This window comes from Cupressus sempervirens, chromosome 8 (assembly GCF_028749045.1).
Source record: "Cupressus sempervirens isolate cs-2001-9-10 chromosome 8, ASM2874904v1, whole genome shotgun sequence".
NCBI classification, from domain to species: Eukaryota; Viridiplantae; Streptophyta; class Pinopsida; order Cupressales; family Cupressaceae; genus Cupressus; species Cupressus sempervirens.
Window position 1 is genome coordinate 439,176,863 of NC_143125.1, and position 20,597 is coordinate 439,197,459.

General features: G+C 34.7%; 1 protein-coding gene across 1 annotated transcript in view; it reads left to right on the plus strand.

Annotated features, from left to right (window-relative positions):
• LOC149543102 (uncharacterized) overlaps positions 1-19,457 on the plus strand; it is a 195,210-nt gene extending 175,753 nt beyond the window's left edge. The window contains exons 14-17 of the mRNA XM_089798010.1: positions 18,077-18,120; positions 18,379-18,445; positions 18,552-18,601; positions 18,811-19,457. Coding sequence (XP_089654136.1) covers positions 18,077-18,120; positions 18,379-18,445; positions 18,552-18,601; positions 18,811-18,919 — 270 coding nt within the window. The 3' untranslated portion in view covers positions 18,920-19,457. The remainder of the gene's footprint in view (positions 1-18,076; positions 18,121-18,378; positions 18,446-18,551; positions 18,602-18,810) is intronic.
• Positions 19,458-20,597: the final 1,140 nt, after the last annotated feature.

Sequence of the window (20,597 nt, forward strand, 5' to 3'; positions counted from 1 at the left end):
TTTGTGAAAATTTGGGTTCCATCACACTAAACAATCACATTAATAGATAGAAATGAGACTCTTTATATTACACACAAATGTCTCTTCAAGTTTCAAATACAAGACCCTTTGTATTTCCAAAGATTCAACACTTAACATTTCCATACGCACGCCTCTTTGCATGACGTATGACACATATCTTTTCTATATAATATTGTCGCAAATGTCTGTTTTTTTGTTGAAGGTGACCGTAACCATCATAACTAACTTATTGCCATTTTATAAGAGTAGGGATAAAGATCCTATTGCAACTTCAATCTTCAACACTCTGTCTTAGCAAGAGAGAGATCTTTTGTAAGGCAAACACACATAACTTATACCAAAGGTATCAATGATAAATTCATATTACATAAAGCATGTCACCTAATCATAGCATAATACACCATAGTTACTTCATAGGCACACAAAATTATATTCATGGAGTCATGCACATGAGTTTCACCATACCTACTTGTAGAGAGTGGATGAGGTCTTTCATGTCAAACTTCTACCAAAGAAGAATTCGTTTTCACCATGTCTATTTGTAGAGAGTGGATGAGGGTTTTCACCTCAAACTTCTACCAAAGAAGAATTCATTTTCACCATACCTACTCGAGAGGGTGGTCAACCATACCTCACAAAGGGTTGAACGAGGGCTTTCACTTTAAACTTCTCCAAGAGAATAATGCATTTCCACCATGCCTACTCATAGTGGGTGGTCCACCACACCTACTCGCAGAGGGTGGAACGAGGGCTTTCACCTCAAACTTCTCCCAGAGAAGAATGTGTAATATCCTTGCTTTTTCCCGGCAAAATTCTCAGGTTTAGACTACTGTCATTTTGTGAAACAGTTGGTTTATGATCCCATCATTGCACTATAATCTCATTGGAAAATCCCTTTAATGCCAACAATGCAGTAAGGATGACTCAAGTTCATATAATGTGAAAAAAAATACACTCAATGATAGTGCTTAAGACAATAACATTAGATTTAAACTCATAACCAGACCTTGTTTGAATGCTAAGTAAAGAGAGTGGAATACATTCATTAATTCCTATACACGATTTGAAACAGATAAATAGAGTTTTCAAATCATGAACAAGGAGATGATCAACTTGGTATCTTATGGATATCTTTCTGTCAACTGCTTATCTAGGATCACTCCATATCTAGTATTTCCCACATATTCCATGTCTAGTGCCGTTAATTGCTGGTTAAAGCTACTTCCAAATTCCCATGTCTTCTTCCAAATTATCTGATTTCTGCTGTAGGTTATCACTATCACTCTCGTATTTCTTCAATACACTTAATATGTAAACGATATTTGTCCCACGCTTTCGTCTACTGATATAACCCAAAACTCAAACATACCTATGCTATCTTGCTGTCTCCATGCTCATTGTAGCTAATATGAGCTCACATGTTTTCTTTGCAATCTTCTTAGTGAAAATCTGTTTGAAATCTCCAAGAGGGCTGGGGCTATGTCCAGCTTCTCTAAGTTTCTTAAGGGTTTTCGTCCCTAAGAATGCATAGTCACATTAAGCAACCATTTAGGATTCTTATAATATCATATATTCGTTGTAGCAATCCCAATGCAAATGCTTTCTTTTATAACTTCGAAATGAGGAGGGGCTCGAACAACTTAGCAATGTGGGATAAAAGACTATTTCGTCTTTTAGTCACTTAAGTAATTTTATAATTTTATAACATTATAATATTTAAATAAATCACTTAAGTCACTTGAACCTAAATTTTTCTTGAAATACTTGTTTGATTGCCGTGCCATCTGAAATAGGAATCTCTCCTCGTAATTCCCCATGTGACCAAATACACTTTCTAAAAATAGAAAGGGTCCATCTCTATTACTCCTGATTTACCATACATAGTAAGTATGGAAAATGGAGTCCAAATGACATCGAACAAAGGCCAAAACCATAAATTGCTGAATGTTGGAGATGGACCAATCCTCAAAAGACCCTCTAACCATCCTCATTAGCCTATGAGGATTCAATATTAGGCTAATCCCTGAAATTCTGATGCTGGCAACCAATGGGGACATTACAGAATGCATTAATAATTGAGATTTTCTCTTAACAGAGACTCCCTCTCAGCAAGGACAGCTCAGCATAATAAGATAGTTGACTATTGGATAAACTTGCAAAGGGCTTGGGCATCTCCCGCTGTCACGTAACCTCCTTCTGAAGCTGAATAGTTTCTCACTCTAAATATGATCTCCCTCTTTTAATAATGTGTCACTAGTTTAGTATCAAGACTGCAAACAATGTTGCATAATCTCTCAGCATCCCATTGCATCCCGCAACCAAGAGAGATTCATAAGATCCATTTATCATAGAGAGCAATGCAAAGATATACTCTATTTCCAGCTATATACAAACATCATAGACTACTTATCTCTTTGAAGTCTGATCTGAACACACATACACAATATTTGAGTTAATGCAGACCAGTACTCATATAATAATCATAGACTTTGATGAATAAAGATGTTACCATAAAAGAAAATGAGAATAGGTATCTTCCACAATAACCTGTCAGTCTAGACATAAACATTTGCACAATGTCAAGTCAGTATACACACGATACAAAATATATGATTCTGAGAATCAGAGTCAATGAACACAGGTAACAAAATACAATCTCAGAGTTTACCTCAACGGTTAAGGAATTATATCTCAAAACTCATTAGACAATGTATATATATCTGAATGAGATGAAGTTGTCACACATCCACAGAATTTTATCAAAATTAAGATAATTTATATCAATCAAATGTCCAAGTCTATAGCCTTGAAGTCATTTTAATAACCTAGATAGAAGTCACAAGTTCTTGCATAATATCAAGTCAGAACATATGGTAAGAATGTATAAATAAATCAGAAAAGCAATAAAACATACTCAATAGATACCACTAAATGAAACGCTATAAAGAGAAGAATGAAAACTTTCCTGATTCTGATGTCCAGCTATGGATACAACAAACTGCAATGGATCAGCTGATGGATGCTGCTATACCTCATTCACTGCTTTAATCTCAATCTCCACTGATTCAGAATGGTCTCTCATTAACCAGAAATTGATGTTACAGAAGTGGCTATGACGCAGGGGAATAGGAGTTGCCCGTACTTGTTATGGCTTTGCGGCTCCTCATGGCTTGGCACGGCATATGTTAAGCAATGACAGATTTGACCATGATAGCTTATGACACATGTAGTCATGTCAACAGCCACTGCCAGTACTAGCAAGGCCACCCGAGCAACTAGAACTGCCCGGGCAAATCGAAAAAGATGTCTCAATGTTATTAAGTACTTATAAACTTGTATGCAGGCTTAGCAGAGATGATGTCAAACCATTATTGACATGAAATCTAAGAAAGTAGAAATATATACATTAGAACAGATATACTAAAATCTCAAGGATAATAACTCATGTTACTGCTAAATTTTATTGATCAGAACAGAATCAATATTCCTGATGACATGACATATAATGGTAAGAGCATAAAACATTTCTCATAATTCAAGGAAATCTGAAATTATCAAAAAATACTAACATCAATTGTTGATTTTTGAAGAAAAGAGAGTAAAAAAGAATATAGCAAATAACAAAACACTAACACAGACAAAAGACAGAATTTAGTGGTTCAACTGAAAACAAGTTACGACGACTCTTAGCAATGTGATTCTCTACTTTCATTATCTCTTAACTCTATTTGTTTACAAGACTACCACGCTGTAATCCTATGGCAGAGAATGTTCTTTAATACAACCTCAACCAAAATGAAGAGAGATGAAAGGACCAACAACTGATACAAGAATTTGTTGAAGTATAGCATTAGTCGAAGTGATATACTCATTACATTGAGTATTTGTATTCATGATTTATATATGAACATTGTTTTATGTCTCATTACTGATAAGAATGTGTGTGTGTGTGTGTGTGTGTGTGTGACTCACATAGGTTACAGGACATGACTTTGTTGTAGCCTCTATTGGATTGATTTTACTAGAACTACCTCATTGATGATAAGTTGTCCTTAAGATAAGTATCCTATATCTATAATATATATATTATATATTAAGCATTATATATATATATATATCATGCATTATATATTATTATATAATAATATAATAATAAAATAATATATTACATATATGGTTAATATATTAATATTATATATATGTTAAAGGTGAGTTATACATATAGTTATTTATAAACTAAATGGCTAAGTTGCCGATTCGGGTTCGGGGATGGGTTCGGGTTTGTGGGTTCAGGCAAATTTTTTTTTCCCATTTGGGTTCGTGAGTATACACACACACACACACACACACACACAGAAGAGAAACATGCATAGTTTGCAAAACAAAGTAACTAGAGGACCTGACTTCTGAGGTTCGATGTTCAGAGGGAGAAATTTTGAGATGCAATTCGTTGTGGATGATATCTTCTCTATGAGGAGAAGTTCTAAGGGAAATCCTTTATAATACGTTTTCCTCTATGAGAGAAGTATGAGTTGAAAACCCTTTGTACCACCCTCTAATTTGGTTCATGGTGGTTACTATTTCACATATGATACGTAATGAAAGTTGAAAGATATATATAAATAGAAGGTAACCATTATGAGGTGACAATCTTATAAACAAATAGACCTTTTATCATGGTTCTTTTGGGTCGGATTTTGCTAGACACCATGATAACGAACAAACAAAAGGTAATCTTTGTAAGATTACGATCTTGCAAATGATAGGCCTATTATCATGGACATCTCTAGATATTGTTTCCGACAATTAGAGATCATAATATATGTTACGATAGTGTTCATAACATTGTGATTGTAGTTATTTGACAAGTCACTATTTCAGAGTGTTAAAGTCAAATAATATGTTGTGTATAGATATCCTTGATTCTGATGTCTCATAAAATGTTTTTGTTACTTCTCCCTTGCTAAGAGGGAGTGTTGAAGTATAGCATTAGTCGAAGTGATATACTCATTACGTTGAGTATTTGTATTCATGATTTATATGAACATTGTTTTATGTCTCATATTACTGATAAGAATATATATATATATATATATATATATGTATGTATGTATGTATGTATGTATGTATTTATGTATGTGTGTGTGTATGTATGTATGTCTATGACTTTCATAAGTTATGGGACATGACTTTGTTGTAGCCTCTGTTGGATTGATTTTATTAGAGCTACCTCATTGATGATAAGTTGTCCTTATGTATCTTATATATATAATATATATTATGCATTATATATATATATATATATATATATATATATATATATATATATATATATATATATATATATATGTATGTATTATACATTATATATTATTATATAATAATATAATATTATATTACACATATGATTAATATATTAATATTATATATATGTTAAAGGTGAGTTATACATATAGTTATTTATAAACTAAATGGTGATCAACTATAGAGACATGTCTCCTCTCATTTTTATATGATCCAAATTTGCATTTGGAAATCATCAATTACAATAGCAATTTTAGTACATTTGCAGAAATGATCTTAAGTTACTTTAACCAAATTGAGATCAATTAGGACTAAGATACCAAGCCCAGAGCCTAAGAAAGGACAACAAATAGCAGAAAAAATATAGAATTAAATAACAAAAAGCGAGTACAAATATGACGCGAAACTCATTTTTCAGAGTTTAAACAGTTAAAAGCCACAAACAATTATGATTTAAAACCCACCACCGACTAGGAAGTAGATAATAAATGCAATGTGAAGTTTGCAAAAACAGAGTTGAAGGCAATACCCATAATTATAAGAGACTCAAAACTTAGAGCCAACAACAACATTATTGAAAAACCATTGAATGAAGCCAACAAAAGAACAATTTTAAAGCATTGACCATTGGGGGAGATAGAATTTGACCTAAGTAACTCTTCAAAGGTGCTTCTTGTAGGTGCATACGTAATTTAATTTCTTCTAGTTTGTATTAGATCGATTTCAAACTTACTGCAAAGATGCTCTTGATTGGCAACTGTTGCCAAACCTTCTCCAAAGGGCTTCACCGACATAAACTTGAAGTGATAAGAAATATGCGGCTGTTGAGATTGACGAGCACACCATCTTGAAACGTTTTAGACACAGAATAAAATAGGAAACTCCAACACTTGCGCTTATGATTCAGTATATTGATCTCTCTTATCGCGAATACAAACTATCGAGGGGAGCAATTTGACAAGTATAATGAGAATATCTTCGTATAGATGAACAAATCTGAGTGATCTCCCATTTGAGAATCTTTACGCTTGACTCAAATGCATTCTTCTTTGCACGATTTGTCTTGCTGTTTGTGTTCACGAAAAATGATCACGGCTTTGGGCTTCGGCAAATTTTTCTTCATGTTCATGTTTATGCTTCTGTTTGACTTTCACAAACTTCTGAATAACATCAAGTAGAGAAAAAGCATTTAAATCCAAATCCATGTGATCAATTGTCGCTTGAATTAATTCCATTTCTTATTATTCTGATCTGCAGTTGCCTTTGCCAGTGTGTGCTTGTATCAAGCTTCGCTCCGAAACTCATGCAACATTTTATGTTTACTCCATTTCGAGGGCTTTTGCAGTGCTTTTGCTCCCAGGAAATTGCACCAGCTCTTGTCTAGAAAGAAGTGAGGGGAAAAATATTTTGATTGCATCATCTGTCATAATTCGCCCATCTCCAACTGTATCAGTGAATTGGAACCATTGACAAAACAGTTTTTTCGTTTTTCCTTTTCAAAGTTGCATTCATTACTCCATGATAGCGATAGTCCTAGTGTTTATCGTGGAATGAAAGATAGATCTCACCCCTCTTCAGATTCAAAATGCCATGACTTCCCGCCAGTGTATACAAATATACATATAGACACAAAAAAAAAAGAATTGTCACTATGATGAGATAAACGCAAGATGATCTTAGGAGGTTAATTGAAGATCAAGAAAACTGAGAAAAAAACATGCCTTTTGAAACAGACAAATCTCTATAAGAAAGAATCCACTAACGTGAATAATAAAGGAAGCCCGAAATCAATAGATGGTGAAGGAAGGATGTCAAAAAATATCAATCATTGCTGCCACATATGAAAAGAATATGCATATGGCGAATGATGCCACAATACTCTCAAGAGGACACGACTTCTGAAAAATCTAGCTGTTGATCGAGCTTAAATGTAGATGCAATAAATTACAATCTGCTGTCTCCCAAGTCCTGCGAATTCCTCAAATCTGGAATCATCAAGAATATTAAAAAATGCCCAGCTGACTTTTAGTTTGCCACTCAAGATGTCTCGTTTTGCTCACAGCAACAAACAACTATTATAAGAAATCTTTTCATACCATGAACAAATCCTTGGCTTATATATTTCTATTTGTTGCTGAAAAATCCCTTAGACTATGAGGCGATTATAATCCATCCTTTTGATTATAAAATTTGCAGACTATTAAAGAGTCCATCCAAAAGAGAGCAGGGTTCCACAAGACGCACAATTGGCTTAAGCAACTACTAGAACAGTTACAAATGATAGCATCTGCTGCTACAAGCAATGAACACATACAAAATGCCTATAAAAATACTCATCACAAACTTCATCAAACTAATGATCACAAGAAACTCCCTTATTGCTGTTATCCAACTAGGCTCTGATACCATGTTAAGTTTTTAGCCTGGAAAATAATATTAAATAGTAATAAAGAAGAGAAAAAGCAATACACAAAACTCAAAACATTTATTCTCAGAAGACCTTCTAACTAGAGGGAAAAACCCAACCACACCAGTGAAATATCTCTTTTATTGATAATAAAAAGCTCGAGTACAAGGCTTCCACTTGATCGACTACAATGCACTAAGCAAACACATAAATAGATAGAAATGAGCCTCTTCACATGACACACGAAGGTCTCTTCATGTTTCAAATACAAGACCCTTCATATTTCCATCGATATGCCTTATCGAATGATGTATGACACATATCTTTTCTATATAATACTATTATAAATATTATCACATATCTTTTTTCTGTTGAAGGTGACCATAACGATCATAACTAACTTATTTCCATTTTATAAGAGCAGAGATAAAGATCTCTATCGCAGCTACAATCTTCAACATTTTTTACTGTGTATTGTAATGTCACTATGAGTTTTCTCAAAATGAGTAAGAATGAGGTTGAGCCCAAAGAATTTGAAAATGTTTGAATGGAATTTGATTATGTACTTGAGAAAGTACAACAGTAGAGAGGGGTGAAGCCACTAGTTCCATTGGGAGTACATATATTTCTTCCCTATTCTTCAAGGATCAAAGATTTCATATTCTGCAATAAAAGGTTACAGAAAACAGAAAAGCATTGGAAGTAGAAATTTTTGTATAGATGATAACATAGATGAAGAAGAAATAACTTAAGAAGTTGATCATGGAAAAGAAAAGAGTTACAAAGAAGAAGAAGAGGAAGAAGAGAAAATGAGAAATTTGCATTACCATCGAAGACACCTTAAGTGGCATCAAGATTTGGTTAGAAAAATCATCCAAAAGCATTGTATAGCTATGTATAATCTAAATCGTTTCTTTGAGAGGTTACAATCAATGACAAAGGGGAGATCATTGTACAAATTCTCTCTAATGTAAGAAGAATAAGATTGATGGCATCATTGTTATTGATTATGGTTTAAGGATGTTAAGTTTGCTACATATTATGGCGGTTGAATTCCTTGTTGGTTTATATAATTTACAGCAATATTAAAAGACAAAAAAAAGTGATACAGATTATGGAGCAGCAACTTCATGAAAGTGTTGGAGATTTTAATGAATATGAAACTGTTAATAAGAAGCATCGCTATGCGACAATGATTTAGCAAAGAGATATCAGAGAAAGTTGAGCATTGCCCAAGTAAAGAATAGATAAATCGGTGAATGGTATAGGCAGGCTATATCATGAAGATTGGCAAATGCCATTAAGGTAGTGCTTGGTTTCTTTAAGACAAGCAGTGACTTATTAAGAAAAAACTATGTATCAAAGGCAGCGATTAGCAATAAACAAAGAACAGAAGTAATTGTATGTTAAATTATCAATATATCTAAACAATTTTTTTTCTTTAAGGGATGTCCTTTAGGAAACCTATAAGAAGATATAAGAACATTATGGGCGAGTTGAGTGAAGTGTGTGCAAGAAAGCATATCTGATATACATTAGCAATAAACGAGCAAATTATAAAGAGATAAACTGCAGATTGGGGAGAGAGAGATAGAGTTGTGATCTAATGTTTGTTAATATTTGTAATCAGTTTTCTGGCAGACTTTTAATCCGAAGTTTTGCAGATTGGTGATCAAATTTATAGCAAATTTTTGGAGAGAACATCATATTGGTAAAATCAGTGCTTCATATTAGTAGATTGGTGCCTGGAAATTCAGAAGTGGGACTTGGTTCTCCTAGCTAGTTGTTGCCTGAATTGAGAATTGGGAGCTGGTGCTTCTAATTGGCTGGTGCCCACAAATTCAATGAAGGTTTGGTGAAGAGCACATGGTTGTACTGGGAGAATGAGTTGTTCTAACAACAGATTTCACCAAATCAATCACATAGCATTATTTACTAACTTTTAAGAATCATGCACGTAAGAACACAATAACATAATGTTTATGTGGAAACCCTAATGTGAAAAACTATGGTAAATTAGTGTTTTTATATGATTCTTCTTTTACAATGGCACCAACCTATTAGAGGTGCATATCCCTAAGTTTATGAGCACCAACCCCTACTTCTAAATTGTAAACAGCAACCTACTAGAAGTACCAACATCCACTACAAAGCACCAACTTGACAAGAGATACCAATTTCTCTTTTAGGAAGCAACAACTTCCAAATTATGGTTCCATCTTCAATATGTTGCTTCTTCAACAGATGATGAACAATTCAATCTTTTCTTCTACAAAATCTCTTTCTTATATGGGTATTATGGTGACAATAGATTTTCTACAAAACTAATTACGATATTCTCAAAGCTTTCTTCAATAAGTATTATAGTGCTACTGCAAAATCTCTTTTATGTCTTCCCAATTCCTCCTCACAAGTCTAATAAAAATATGATGCAATTATTCCCAAATCCTTTTCTTGTCGACCTCTTTCAGAATCTACAACAAACTAATGGACTCTCCTCAATGATCGTCATATTAAAAATTAAATCCGCAATGTTTCTTTTCTTATGTCGTTCACAAGTCTGCTGATGTATTTTCTTACAACGTTTGCATATAGTCTTTTTGATCTAGCATCTATTTTATATTTCACATACACATACAACTCGTCATATGATATTTCATCTTCAGATTCTTCATTAAGAGACATACCTCTTTCACAAATTGTTGTAATTTTAACAAATAAGACAAATTGCATTACGTCAAATCACATTTTAATATTGCTTTATGATGACTAATATCTGTTGCTTGCACCCAAAAGGATCATCCCACCTTTCTAGTGACACTAAATACACCTCTTAACAAATCATACTCCTCCATAAGTAATTACTTTCCACCTACACAGATTGCACCCCTTGTTTTACACTATTGTTAATTGGAAACTATAATATTTAACAAATCTCTGCTTTATTTAGATATTTTTTCCTAGTCTATTACAAGCTTTAGTGTTACCTTTGAAAATAACCCCTCCATTGTTCCCTTAACTGCTCATGCAAACAACTTCTTCCTTGTCTTACTGCTGACTCATGATGTGTTCAGTGGAAGCGACTATGCAAGAACTCGATCTCCTTGTTCGTGTCTTCAACATGAAATAAGAGAAATTTCTGCTTTCTTATTAATACCTGATGTAGAAATATTTTCTGACTTGCCTTAATTTGACTTTAACATCTCTGCCACCTCTTCAAGTTACTTCACTGCTTTGTTCTGAATAACATTGCTGAATTTCTAAAAGTTGGCTGCCTTTAACATTTGCTGCATATATACATGTAAATTACGGTCGCCAATGCATAAGTTTGTAACATTTTCAATATCACATTTTAATATTGCTCATAATCGGGATTGATGGTGTTGGCAATGTTTTCAGTTTGTTGTGAAAATCTCCATGGTAGTAATTTTTTATCCTCCGTGTATGGTCAGAATTAGGATTTATGTGTACAATCAGCTGAGAAATAACCCAAAAAAAGAAGAAGAAAAACCCTAGCTACTGAGTAAAAACCTCCAAATCTTATATTACAAAGTTACTTTTCAAGTAACTTAAATGAGACCCCTTACGTCATGAAAAAATATCGCCTTTTACCTAATGTTTTAAACATTATGTCTTGACCCCGTGATTTTTCCATATAATCGCATCACTTAAATAGGGGTTGATATGTTGTGTGTTGGGTTCCCCTTTGTTACTAGTGTTCACAACATTGGTTTACCTTTTCCGCCTGTGGTCCACACCTTCTTAATGTCTTGACTTTGGTATATAATTGTTTTAAGCTTTGTGTACACGGGCTAGGAGGGGCCAAGATCCAACGACCATCATATTTATGGAAAAATTGACATAGATGAACGCAAAAACACGAGATGTGTACGCCTGTCACATGGTGGGCTCGAGTTTTCAAACGCCGCCTCAATAATTATTTTCACAAAGCATTGTAGGATTTCTCTGGTGTAATTGGTTATTGTCGAAGCTCTAGTTTTAATTGGAAAACCACAGTGAAACTCTAGTCTGCTTAGTAGCCCAGAATTGTGAAAATGTCACCCATGAAACATTATGGCCAATTCAATTACAAGGATAGGTGCCTGCAAGATGACTTTATTGATCAATCACACTTGTCCAAGGAGGGTAGGATTGCTACAGAAGAATGGAAAACATTGAAGAATGAGGTACGCCCAGGTTTGAAGGATAAGTATGGAAATATCCATGACACTGTCATGCCAATTAAGGGTTTAGATGTTTTTAGGAGGTGGTATGGTCAAGCTAATGTAGGAAGCCCTTTCTACAAAGTATGGCAGTATGACGTTGGAAAATTGGTAATTCCTACCATTTTCTTGGATATTGATCTATTGTTGGAATTAGTAGCAAAATATGATCCAATTACACAGACAATTAGGGCCCGTTTGGTGAGTGGAATAGCAATACGTATTCTGGAATACGTATTCTAGAATAGAACGTATTCTTGTTCACCGTTTGGTTCAGCCAATATTTGATGGGAATTTGTGGACCCGAAAATTTACGTTTTCCAAAAAAAAAAAATGGAATAGGAATACGTATTCCAATAACACCTATTTGGGTGGAATTGCAAAACCCCATTTTTGGGCCAAAATTGGAATACGTATTCCTATTTTACTTCGTATTCCAATCCCGTTTTGGTGCATCCAAACAAGGAATTCAAAATTTTTGGAATACGTATTCCAAAATATGTATTCCTATTCCACTCACTAAAAGGGCCCCTAGGGATCTAGACGGAGAAGTCCTATTGAAAATTGATGCCGAGTCCATTAGGAAAGCTTTCGATCTCCACCTAGTCCTAAGTTTAACTGATGAAATTGATTTCAAAATGCTTGAAGATGCTTTTAATCAAGCTGAGTCAGATGTGGTACATAATTTGATAACTCCTTTTCTGAAAGAGTTGGATGAGATCAAAATCATACCTACAGCTATATCATACACTATAGGTAATGTGGAACACTACGATGATACCCCATTAAACACACACACTGCTCTATATTAAGTGTTGGGGTTAAACAATAGGGGAAAATTCAGCAAGTCAACAACGTGGATGTGCCTGTGGATACAAAAATGTGGAATTGCAATGATTTATTATTTCCCTCAGTACCTAGAAGCCAGAATTAGTGAAGGGTTGGCAGCCTTACATAGAAGAGAGACAATGGATTTTAGAGGGTACTTGTTGCTTATGCATATGATCCTCTTCCACAACAAAGACTACTTTTCCAAGCATATATACATGGAATTTGAGAGGGATGATGAGATGTCACCAGTACAATTATGGTCTACCACCCTGTTAGTAGATTGGAATGAGCCAAGTTTCACATTATTTGAAAATGAATCTGGAATGACTCTTAGGAGAAGAATATTGCCATTTGTTAGAGACTTTCCTCGTTTCTTGTTTACATTCTTAAGGCCAATAGATTGTAATGTTGTCCCAAAATTGTGTCACCGGTGGGTTGATATGTATTTCTACCCACACACAACTGTTATGAGAATTTTTGGATTCCTAGGGAGACCTTTTGCGTTGCCAAGGCATGTCCCTATAAGGATTGGATTTCTTGACGTAATTAGACAAATCGGTATACTCCAAGGCACTAATCTTACAGCAAAGGCTAATAAGGGAACCTTCTTCCAAGACGTTACAATATTTCATCATTTTGCAATGATTAAAGGTGGGCAGAAGGATATAGTTTAGTTGCTTAGGCCTTATAAGATGGCAGTTAGCTCCAAAAGGATGAATGACATAGAAGGATTCTATCAGAGGCTGGTGCACAGGATAAAGTTGACACCAAAGGGTGAGCATGAGTTCGATTTCCCAGATGATATCATCAGAAATGATGATGATATGAAGTCTCAGAGAAGAAAGAAGAAATTTCAGCATGCTTACGAGGAATTGTTAGATGAGGTACATGAAGTGGACCCAAATTATGATCCACTCGCACACACGAAGACCTAGGCTCAGAGGTTAAGAATAATTCTTGAAAATTTCTCTGGTATATATGACACCATAAATGAGAAACTTGGTAGAGCTAAGAAAGCCAAGTTACATTTGTAGAAGATGCTGAAGGGCTAGACTTATTGTTGAAAGCCTCTGATATATTTCCCTAAGGGGGAAGAGGAGAAAAAAGATTGAGAGAGGAGCCAAAGCCTCAAGGTGAGGAGCCTGCAAAGACGTCAAGGACTGAAGGTGGCCTAAAGGTATATCACAAGAAGAGTTTTGCTAGAAAACCAATAGAACCAGTAATTCTTGAGGGACATGAAGCAGAGGATCCAATAGGGATTCCTTCACAGTCTCCAAGGCCACCTACTCCACCTTCACCATTAGGGAGGCACCATGACTTTGTTCTCGAAGTGAAAGGAGCCTCAAGAAGTGTAGCACCCACCCAAGATGTGAAGCAGCCAGGGGAAGTAAATAACCCGGAGGAAGAAGATGAGGAGGAATATTACCTTTATATACCAGAGGAATTTCTAAATGAAGGACTTCTCCAAATAACTAGGGGCGCCTATTTCCAATATCACCACACAAGAAATAAAGAGAATTTCCCCTAGAGATGTAAGAACAGAGGCCTGCAAAGAATTTGTTGAGGATTATGAATTCATCAAATCAATGCCTTTTAAGCAATTGCACTTGCAACATTACAGACAAGAATATCACCAGAAAATAGAAGAAAAAAAGCTATAGAGGTCTGGAGCTGATGTTGAGGAGCTCATACAGGAAATTGAAGGGGAGATGATGACAAAGGTTGAGGCTATCACTCTAGAAGAAGGGAGAAAAATCGTAAAGGAGTTAAGAGTCCTACAGCTCCAAAATCTTAATATAGTGGATGCTGTAGTATTTGACTCAATCATGCAAGAAATGAGGTGAAAAAGGCCAAATATCAAGCAAGCTGATAAACTTGCTAGAGGAATGTACCTGCAGTGAGGATCTTGTTGCTCTAGCTACTTGGTTATTGTCTGCCTCCACCTCTGGAAAGAAAATTGTTGATGAGAACATTAGTGTCAGAGTAACATAGTATTACAAAGAGTAGAAGATGCCAAGCTCTTTGAATCGACATGTGATTAAAAATAATGTCTCTTATGTGCATGACGTGGCCAAGGGAAAGGAGAAGAAATATGAAGAGCTACAAGAGAAGTATAGACATTTTTTCTGCCTACAAAACTCAATCAAAGATAACCATTAGTCTGCAAACTCAAGTAAGTTTGTTAGAACAAAAGGTAGCTGAACTAAAGCAGTTAGGTCACCAAGTGTAGACAAGGCAAGCTCTTCAATACAGTTGAGTAAAGTGCCAGTTACACCAGCAAGTGCCATAGTGCTACTTTATCAGATTCCACCTAGGGAAGGTAAAGATTTTAACTCTTTGATTAAGGAGGTGGTTGATTTACAGTTAAAGATTGAAAATGATAAAAACAGTTTTGATTTTGACATGGAGATTATTGTTTCAACTGCATTGGTGCACTTGCATGAGAAAAACAATTCCAGAATGTTTAGACCTCATCAAGTGTATGAATTGTTATACTTAGCTATCAACAAGCTAGAAGATGATAGAACTTTGGTCAAGCCAACCTATCAGAAGTGGGTAAGCAGAATTGAAAAAATGAAGCAAATTGAATTGTGTGCAAGGGTGGGACCCAAATGCCCCTCCAGATGCTATACCCACAGTTAAATTTTCAAATTACTTTAGAATTTTTCAGTTTTGTCTGATTATATTGAAAACAAAACAATGGAGCTAAAAGGCAATGTAGAAGGGTTTCAAGACACATTGGTGCCACCTATTATGAAAGACAACAAAAGTGTGAAAGAGTTTGTTGACTGGAGAACTGAGGCCATCACCAAGGTAAACGAGATGGTGAAACCAATAGTACAAGATATGAATATGATACTTTTTCAAGAGTGTATTTCAAAGTCGGTAAATTCTTAGATATTCTATTAAGAGTTTGAGAAAGAGGTTACACAGGCCACAGTAAAATATAATCCATATAGACAGATGGCAGATCAAATCCTTGAGCACAAATGGCCAATTGATGATAAGGAGTGGGTAAAAAGATACATCCCTACTGATGACTCTAACAATGAGGCCCACCTGAATAGCAATGATTTTCAGAGATATTCCCTTTTGATAGTGACATGCGGTTAAGAAGAGAAAACAAAGAGTCACATGAATCAAGAGATGTCACATCAGGCTGGTGAAAGGCTAACTGCATGCATTCTCCGTAACAAGTAATGTATTTTGTTGTAACTAGAATGTTTTTTGTCAAATGATCAAGTGACGTGTCTTTTCCCTCTAAGTTTGAAGCCTGTTGCAACTCACCTCTATAAATGAGTTCCCAAGACTTGAAGGAGGGTCTGAATTTTGAAGTCGATGAATGAAATATTCTCATGTTAAGTTGGTCCAATACTGTGTATTGCTATTTTTGGTTTCGCTCATGAAATGGAGTTGCAATAGTTAAAATCCATTCTAAGTTGTCTTATTTCATGGATCTGATACTCTAATTGTATTATTTCAAGCAAATTAATACAAATGAAGATGTCATTGGAGTTGCCCAATTTGGATCTTGTCTCTTTACATTCTGTTCTTTAATTTTCTGTTATTCAATGACAAATGAGTTGAATTCCAGTTGTAATTCATTTAGAATTATATCCCATCTCATGTTTTTCTGTTAATCTAGTTGATTAAGTAAATGCTTAATGTGATATGAGAGAATTGAAGGGTTTCATGAGGAGATTATGATAAGATTTTAATTGTGTACTGATCTTATTTGCAAAGTGAAGGAGTAGATCTGATGTTGTAGTGTCAGATTTATAAGTAAAAGTCCAATGGATAAAGCACTGGTCATGTCATAATTCTGAGCAAATTGCTGGGCTTACATAGCATTAAAATCTTTAATCAAAAACCTTTTACTATATGTTGAAATCTAGATCTGAAGGAATTAGCCCATACTTGACTTGGAAACCTTTAGTTTTGAATTATTAGCTGTCTTTCATTCTTAGGGTTGTCTTTTAGCTAGAAGAATTAAGGGCTGTCATCTGCTTTGTGTAGGGATTAAGAATAGATGTGTAAAATTGATAAAGAATGATACTAATCCCAGGTATACCCGCCTGAACTTTGCAGAGTCCAAAGGGAAGAAGACTATATTGTCTTGTCAGTTGGTCCTATTGGTCTGTCAGGATATACTTGTCGTGGTTTGTGGCTGAATCCTATGTATATTCCACTTTCCAAAAGGTGATTAGAACCCTGTCAAATCAGGAGCCAACAGATGGCATCATAGCTAGCACACCAATTTTATATTGGGTATTCAGTGTCTTGTTTAAACCATGCTTTTGCTTTAGAATCTTTCTTTCTTTCTCCTTCCACAAGAATTTGTTCAACCCTTTTTAATTGCTTCTTCTCTCAGATGCTCCTTCTCAGCTCTGGCCAAGCTCTCTCGTTTTCTATCTTCTCTCCAGCAGCTTGCGTTTCCTTTGTTTTGAATAAATAAAGCTCCAATATAATTGCTCACTTGTCTCCTTAGAAATCTGGTCTTTTGTGATTTCTTCTTTGCCGACTCTTTAAGACATCTTTCAAGCATCTAAGGGACTAAACTCTTTTTCCTAATTTTTTTATAAATAAGATTTAGAATCTGATGGCTGGATAGGTACTGGTGTATATATCTATTTCTGGTCTATGGCCTTTGGCCCATGTTCTTCATTGTCAATATGCTGTCCATACATTTATGACAACAAGATATCTCTGTCAACAATCTTATTCATATTCTTCTGACATTTTTGACTAAAAACATTTTTAAAAATATTTATCAATGACAATAATTATGTATGTACCCTTGCCATTAATGACAACATTTCTAAATAGTTGGTGCCTACAAAATTGTAGAGAAGATTTAGTAAAAGCAGTATTTTATTGTAGTTTTCTTCTGCAAGGATTTTCATATAAATTGTATTATTATTTTATTATTGGATTTTACATATATGCTAAATTTTGATTAAAACTAGAAATTAAATAAACTTTAAAAAGAAAAAAACATTGTCATACGCTATATTAGTCATGCTTTATTATTCGTGAACTGATCTCTCTGGCCTGCTCAATTCAATGTGCTGCTTCATATTACATTGTACATTATATAGTTTGGGGATTTTCATGCATTGTTTACAATCTATGATACACTTTTGCAAGCTTACTTAAATTGAGGCTACGCACTCGTTAGAAGTTACGTTGACATATCTTTGCTGTTGGTATTCTCATCACATAAAGAGTTGATCCTGCATTTTCTCTATCTATGGATAACATCTGTACTACAATATTATGGTCCTTACAGGATGCTACCCGCTATGGAAACGTTTCAAGATTTGTTAATCACAGGTATTTCTTGAATGTTTAATATTCTGAAACCATGACGGCGTGCCTTTTGTAAAAATTCTCTGCAATTTTGGTACACTAAAGTGTCTCTAGATAATGCTGCAGTTACCGTTAGGTTATTCTTCAACCCCGATATTACTATAGTCTGAGCACTACTTAATCTACAAGTTTTGATTGGGTTTTATTTCTGCTCTGTAGATAAAGAGTGTTTCTTACTGGAAGAGCTGTTCCATTTTCTGAGTATCTTTTTCCTTATTTCAGGTGTGGAGATCCCAATATGTTTATACGGCCTGTTCAAATTGAGACAAGAGATACACATTATTACCACGTATGATCAGCTCTAAAGAGCTTGCCTTGTTTCTGAATTTGTCTCTTGTTTACACTTTTGGGCATGCTTGAACGGTTCGCTCACATGCCTGAAATTTCTTTCTCAGGTTGCATTTTTCGCTGCTCAGGATATGCCTGAAATGGAAGAATTGACCTGGTAGGCATCAGCATAGTGCCATTTTTTGTGGAACAGATGTAGAATTTTATATGATAATGTATCGTATATTCCATGTCCTTGATACTATGACCAATTCAAATCTAAAATTTTGGGAGCAGTCTTTTACAGATTATGTAGCCCGATAATTTGATTTTGTGTGAATTTAGATAATTAAAGGAATTAATATATTTTGAGTGAATGTGATACAGGGATTATGGTATCAACTTTCAAGACAAGCATGAAGTTAAAGGTTTCCGCTGTTTATGCGGTAGTAATTTATGTAGAGATTCCAAAAGAAAGGTCACTAAAAGGGGTTGACTTGTTTATTTTGGCGAGGAGAAAGTTACCTTCTAACAAAAGTTGAATAAACAAAGCTCTGGTCAAAGGGCAAGTTTTGATCCGAAGGACAAAGCTCGGTTGCCTACATTCTTTGTAGTTAAATATTGGTTCTCGCTAGCTGCAACTCACGTAATTTTTTTGTAACACCGGATTTACGTTTCATATATAGTTTCAAGGAGGATCATTTGTGGAACTGGAGAGCATTATATGATCGGCGTCGTCCTCAATGAAATCAATTTGTGCTATTTTGACATTATCAAGCTGATATCAATTTCATGAGCATTCCATGCTAACGTGTATGAAATATTGGAAAGATCTGGATATATTATTATGCTCTTTAGGCCCTTCCATATTTTCTATCCTGAATATTTAAATTGAGGCGAATCGAGGAGTGATTTCATTAAGTTTTCTTCCATTTTTAGATCAAGGTGGACTAACAGTTAATACAGATTTTAGAATGTAAAATTTCTTTTTACTTAATCAAATTTATGAATGAAAAATAAATGATTTATTTTTAGTTGGCTGGAAATGTTGTTGGAAAAATTGTCACTGTGGCTGAAAATTGTAAATCCTCCTCATTAATTATTTAGCCGGTCATTTTTTTTATTTATCTCACTCCACTTTTAACTCTTGATTTGATATTTATTAGTTGTTATCTCCACTTTTATCTATTTTTTTTTTTTTTCTATTAGTTGTGATCTCTATTTAACTTTTGATTTTTAAAATTGATTTAAATTTTATTTTTAAAATTATTTTAATATATATATTTTTCTTTAAATATTGTTTTTTATTTTTGATAATTTATTTAGTGAATAGAATGTTTCTTAGAGATGTTGCTATTTTTTCATATTATATTTTTGTATTTCTCTTATTATTTTTAATAATAAATTTTTTTATAGGTTTTTCTTAAATGATTATTTTTAAGGATGGAGCAACATAGGGGATCCTTAAGAGCAACATCTTTAAAGACGGAGTAATGCTAAACCAAAGCCCCAGACCATCAAGGTGGTCTTTTCTTTGATTTCCTAACTTTCGCAGGGCAACAAATAGCAATATGACCTGTCTTGGAATAGACCCTACAACAGAATGAATTCTTTCTTAATCAAGAGTCTGAACCCAGGAACCATTAGGGACCTCAAGTTTGATCTTCTCAAGTAGTCCCTTAGATGTATCCTCCACCACAAGGATGCAAGCATAAGTAGTATGCAGGATATCATAAGATTTGGAGTCCATTTGGAAGTCACCAATGGCATCTCCTACAACTTCAAGAATCGAATCCAGCCATAGGTGAAGGGGAAGATTAGCGAGTCTAACCCAAAGAGGCATATGAGAAAAAGATTTCGTTGTAGGATCAAAGCCATCGTGCCAGGGTTTGGCTAGCAGAGGGTAACAATCCTTCCAACTGAAGCGACTACGTAAAATAGCTCTCTAGTCATCAACAACATCAAGTTTTACGATGAAAAAATGTCGAGCCATAGGGAAAATTTGGACAAATTCGAAAATCAAAGGGTCATAGTGCTTAGAAATTCAAGCATGAAGAGCTTGTAGTGAAGGCCAAAATCCACGAAATTTGAAGATAGCCGCCCTCTAAGAGAAGTCTTCAGACATGAGAGCAATTTCACTGGCGATATCATCATCCAAAACCAAGTGGATTAGA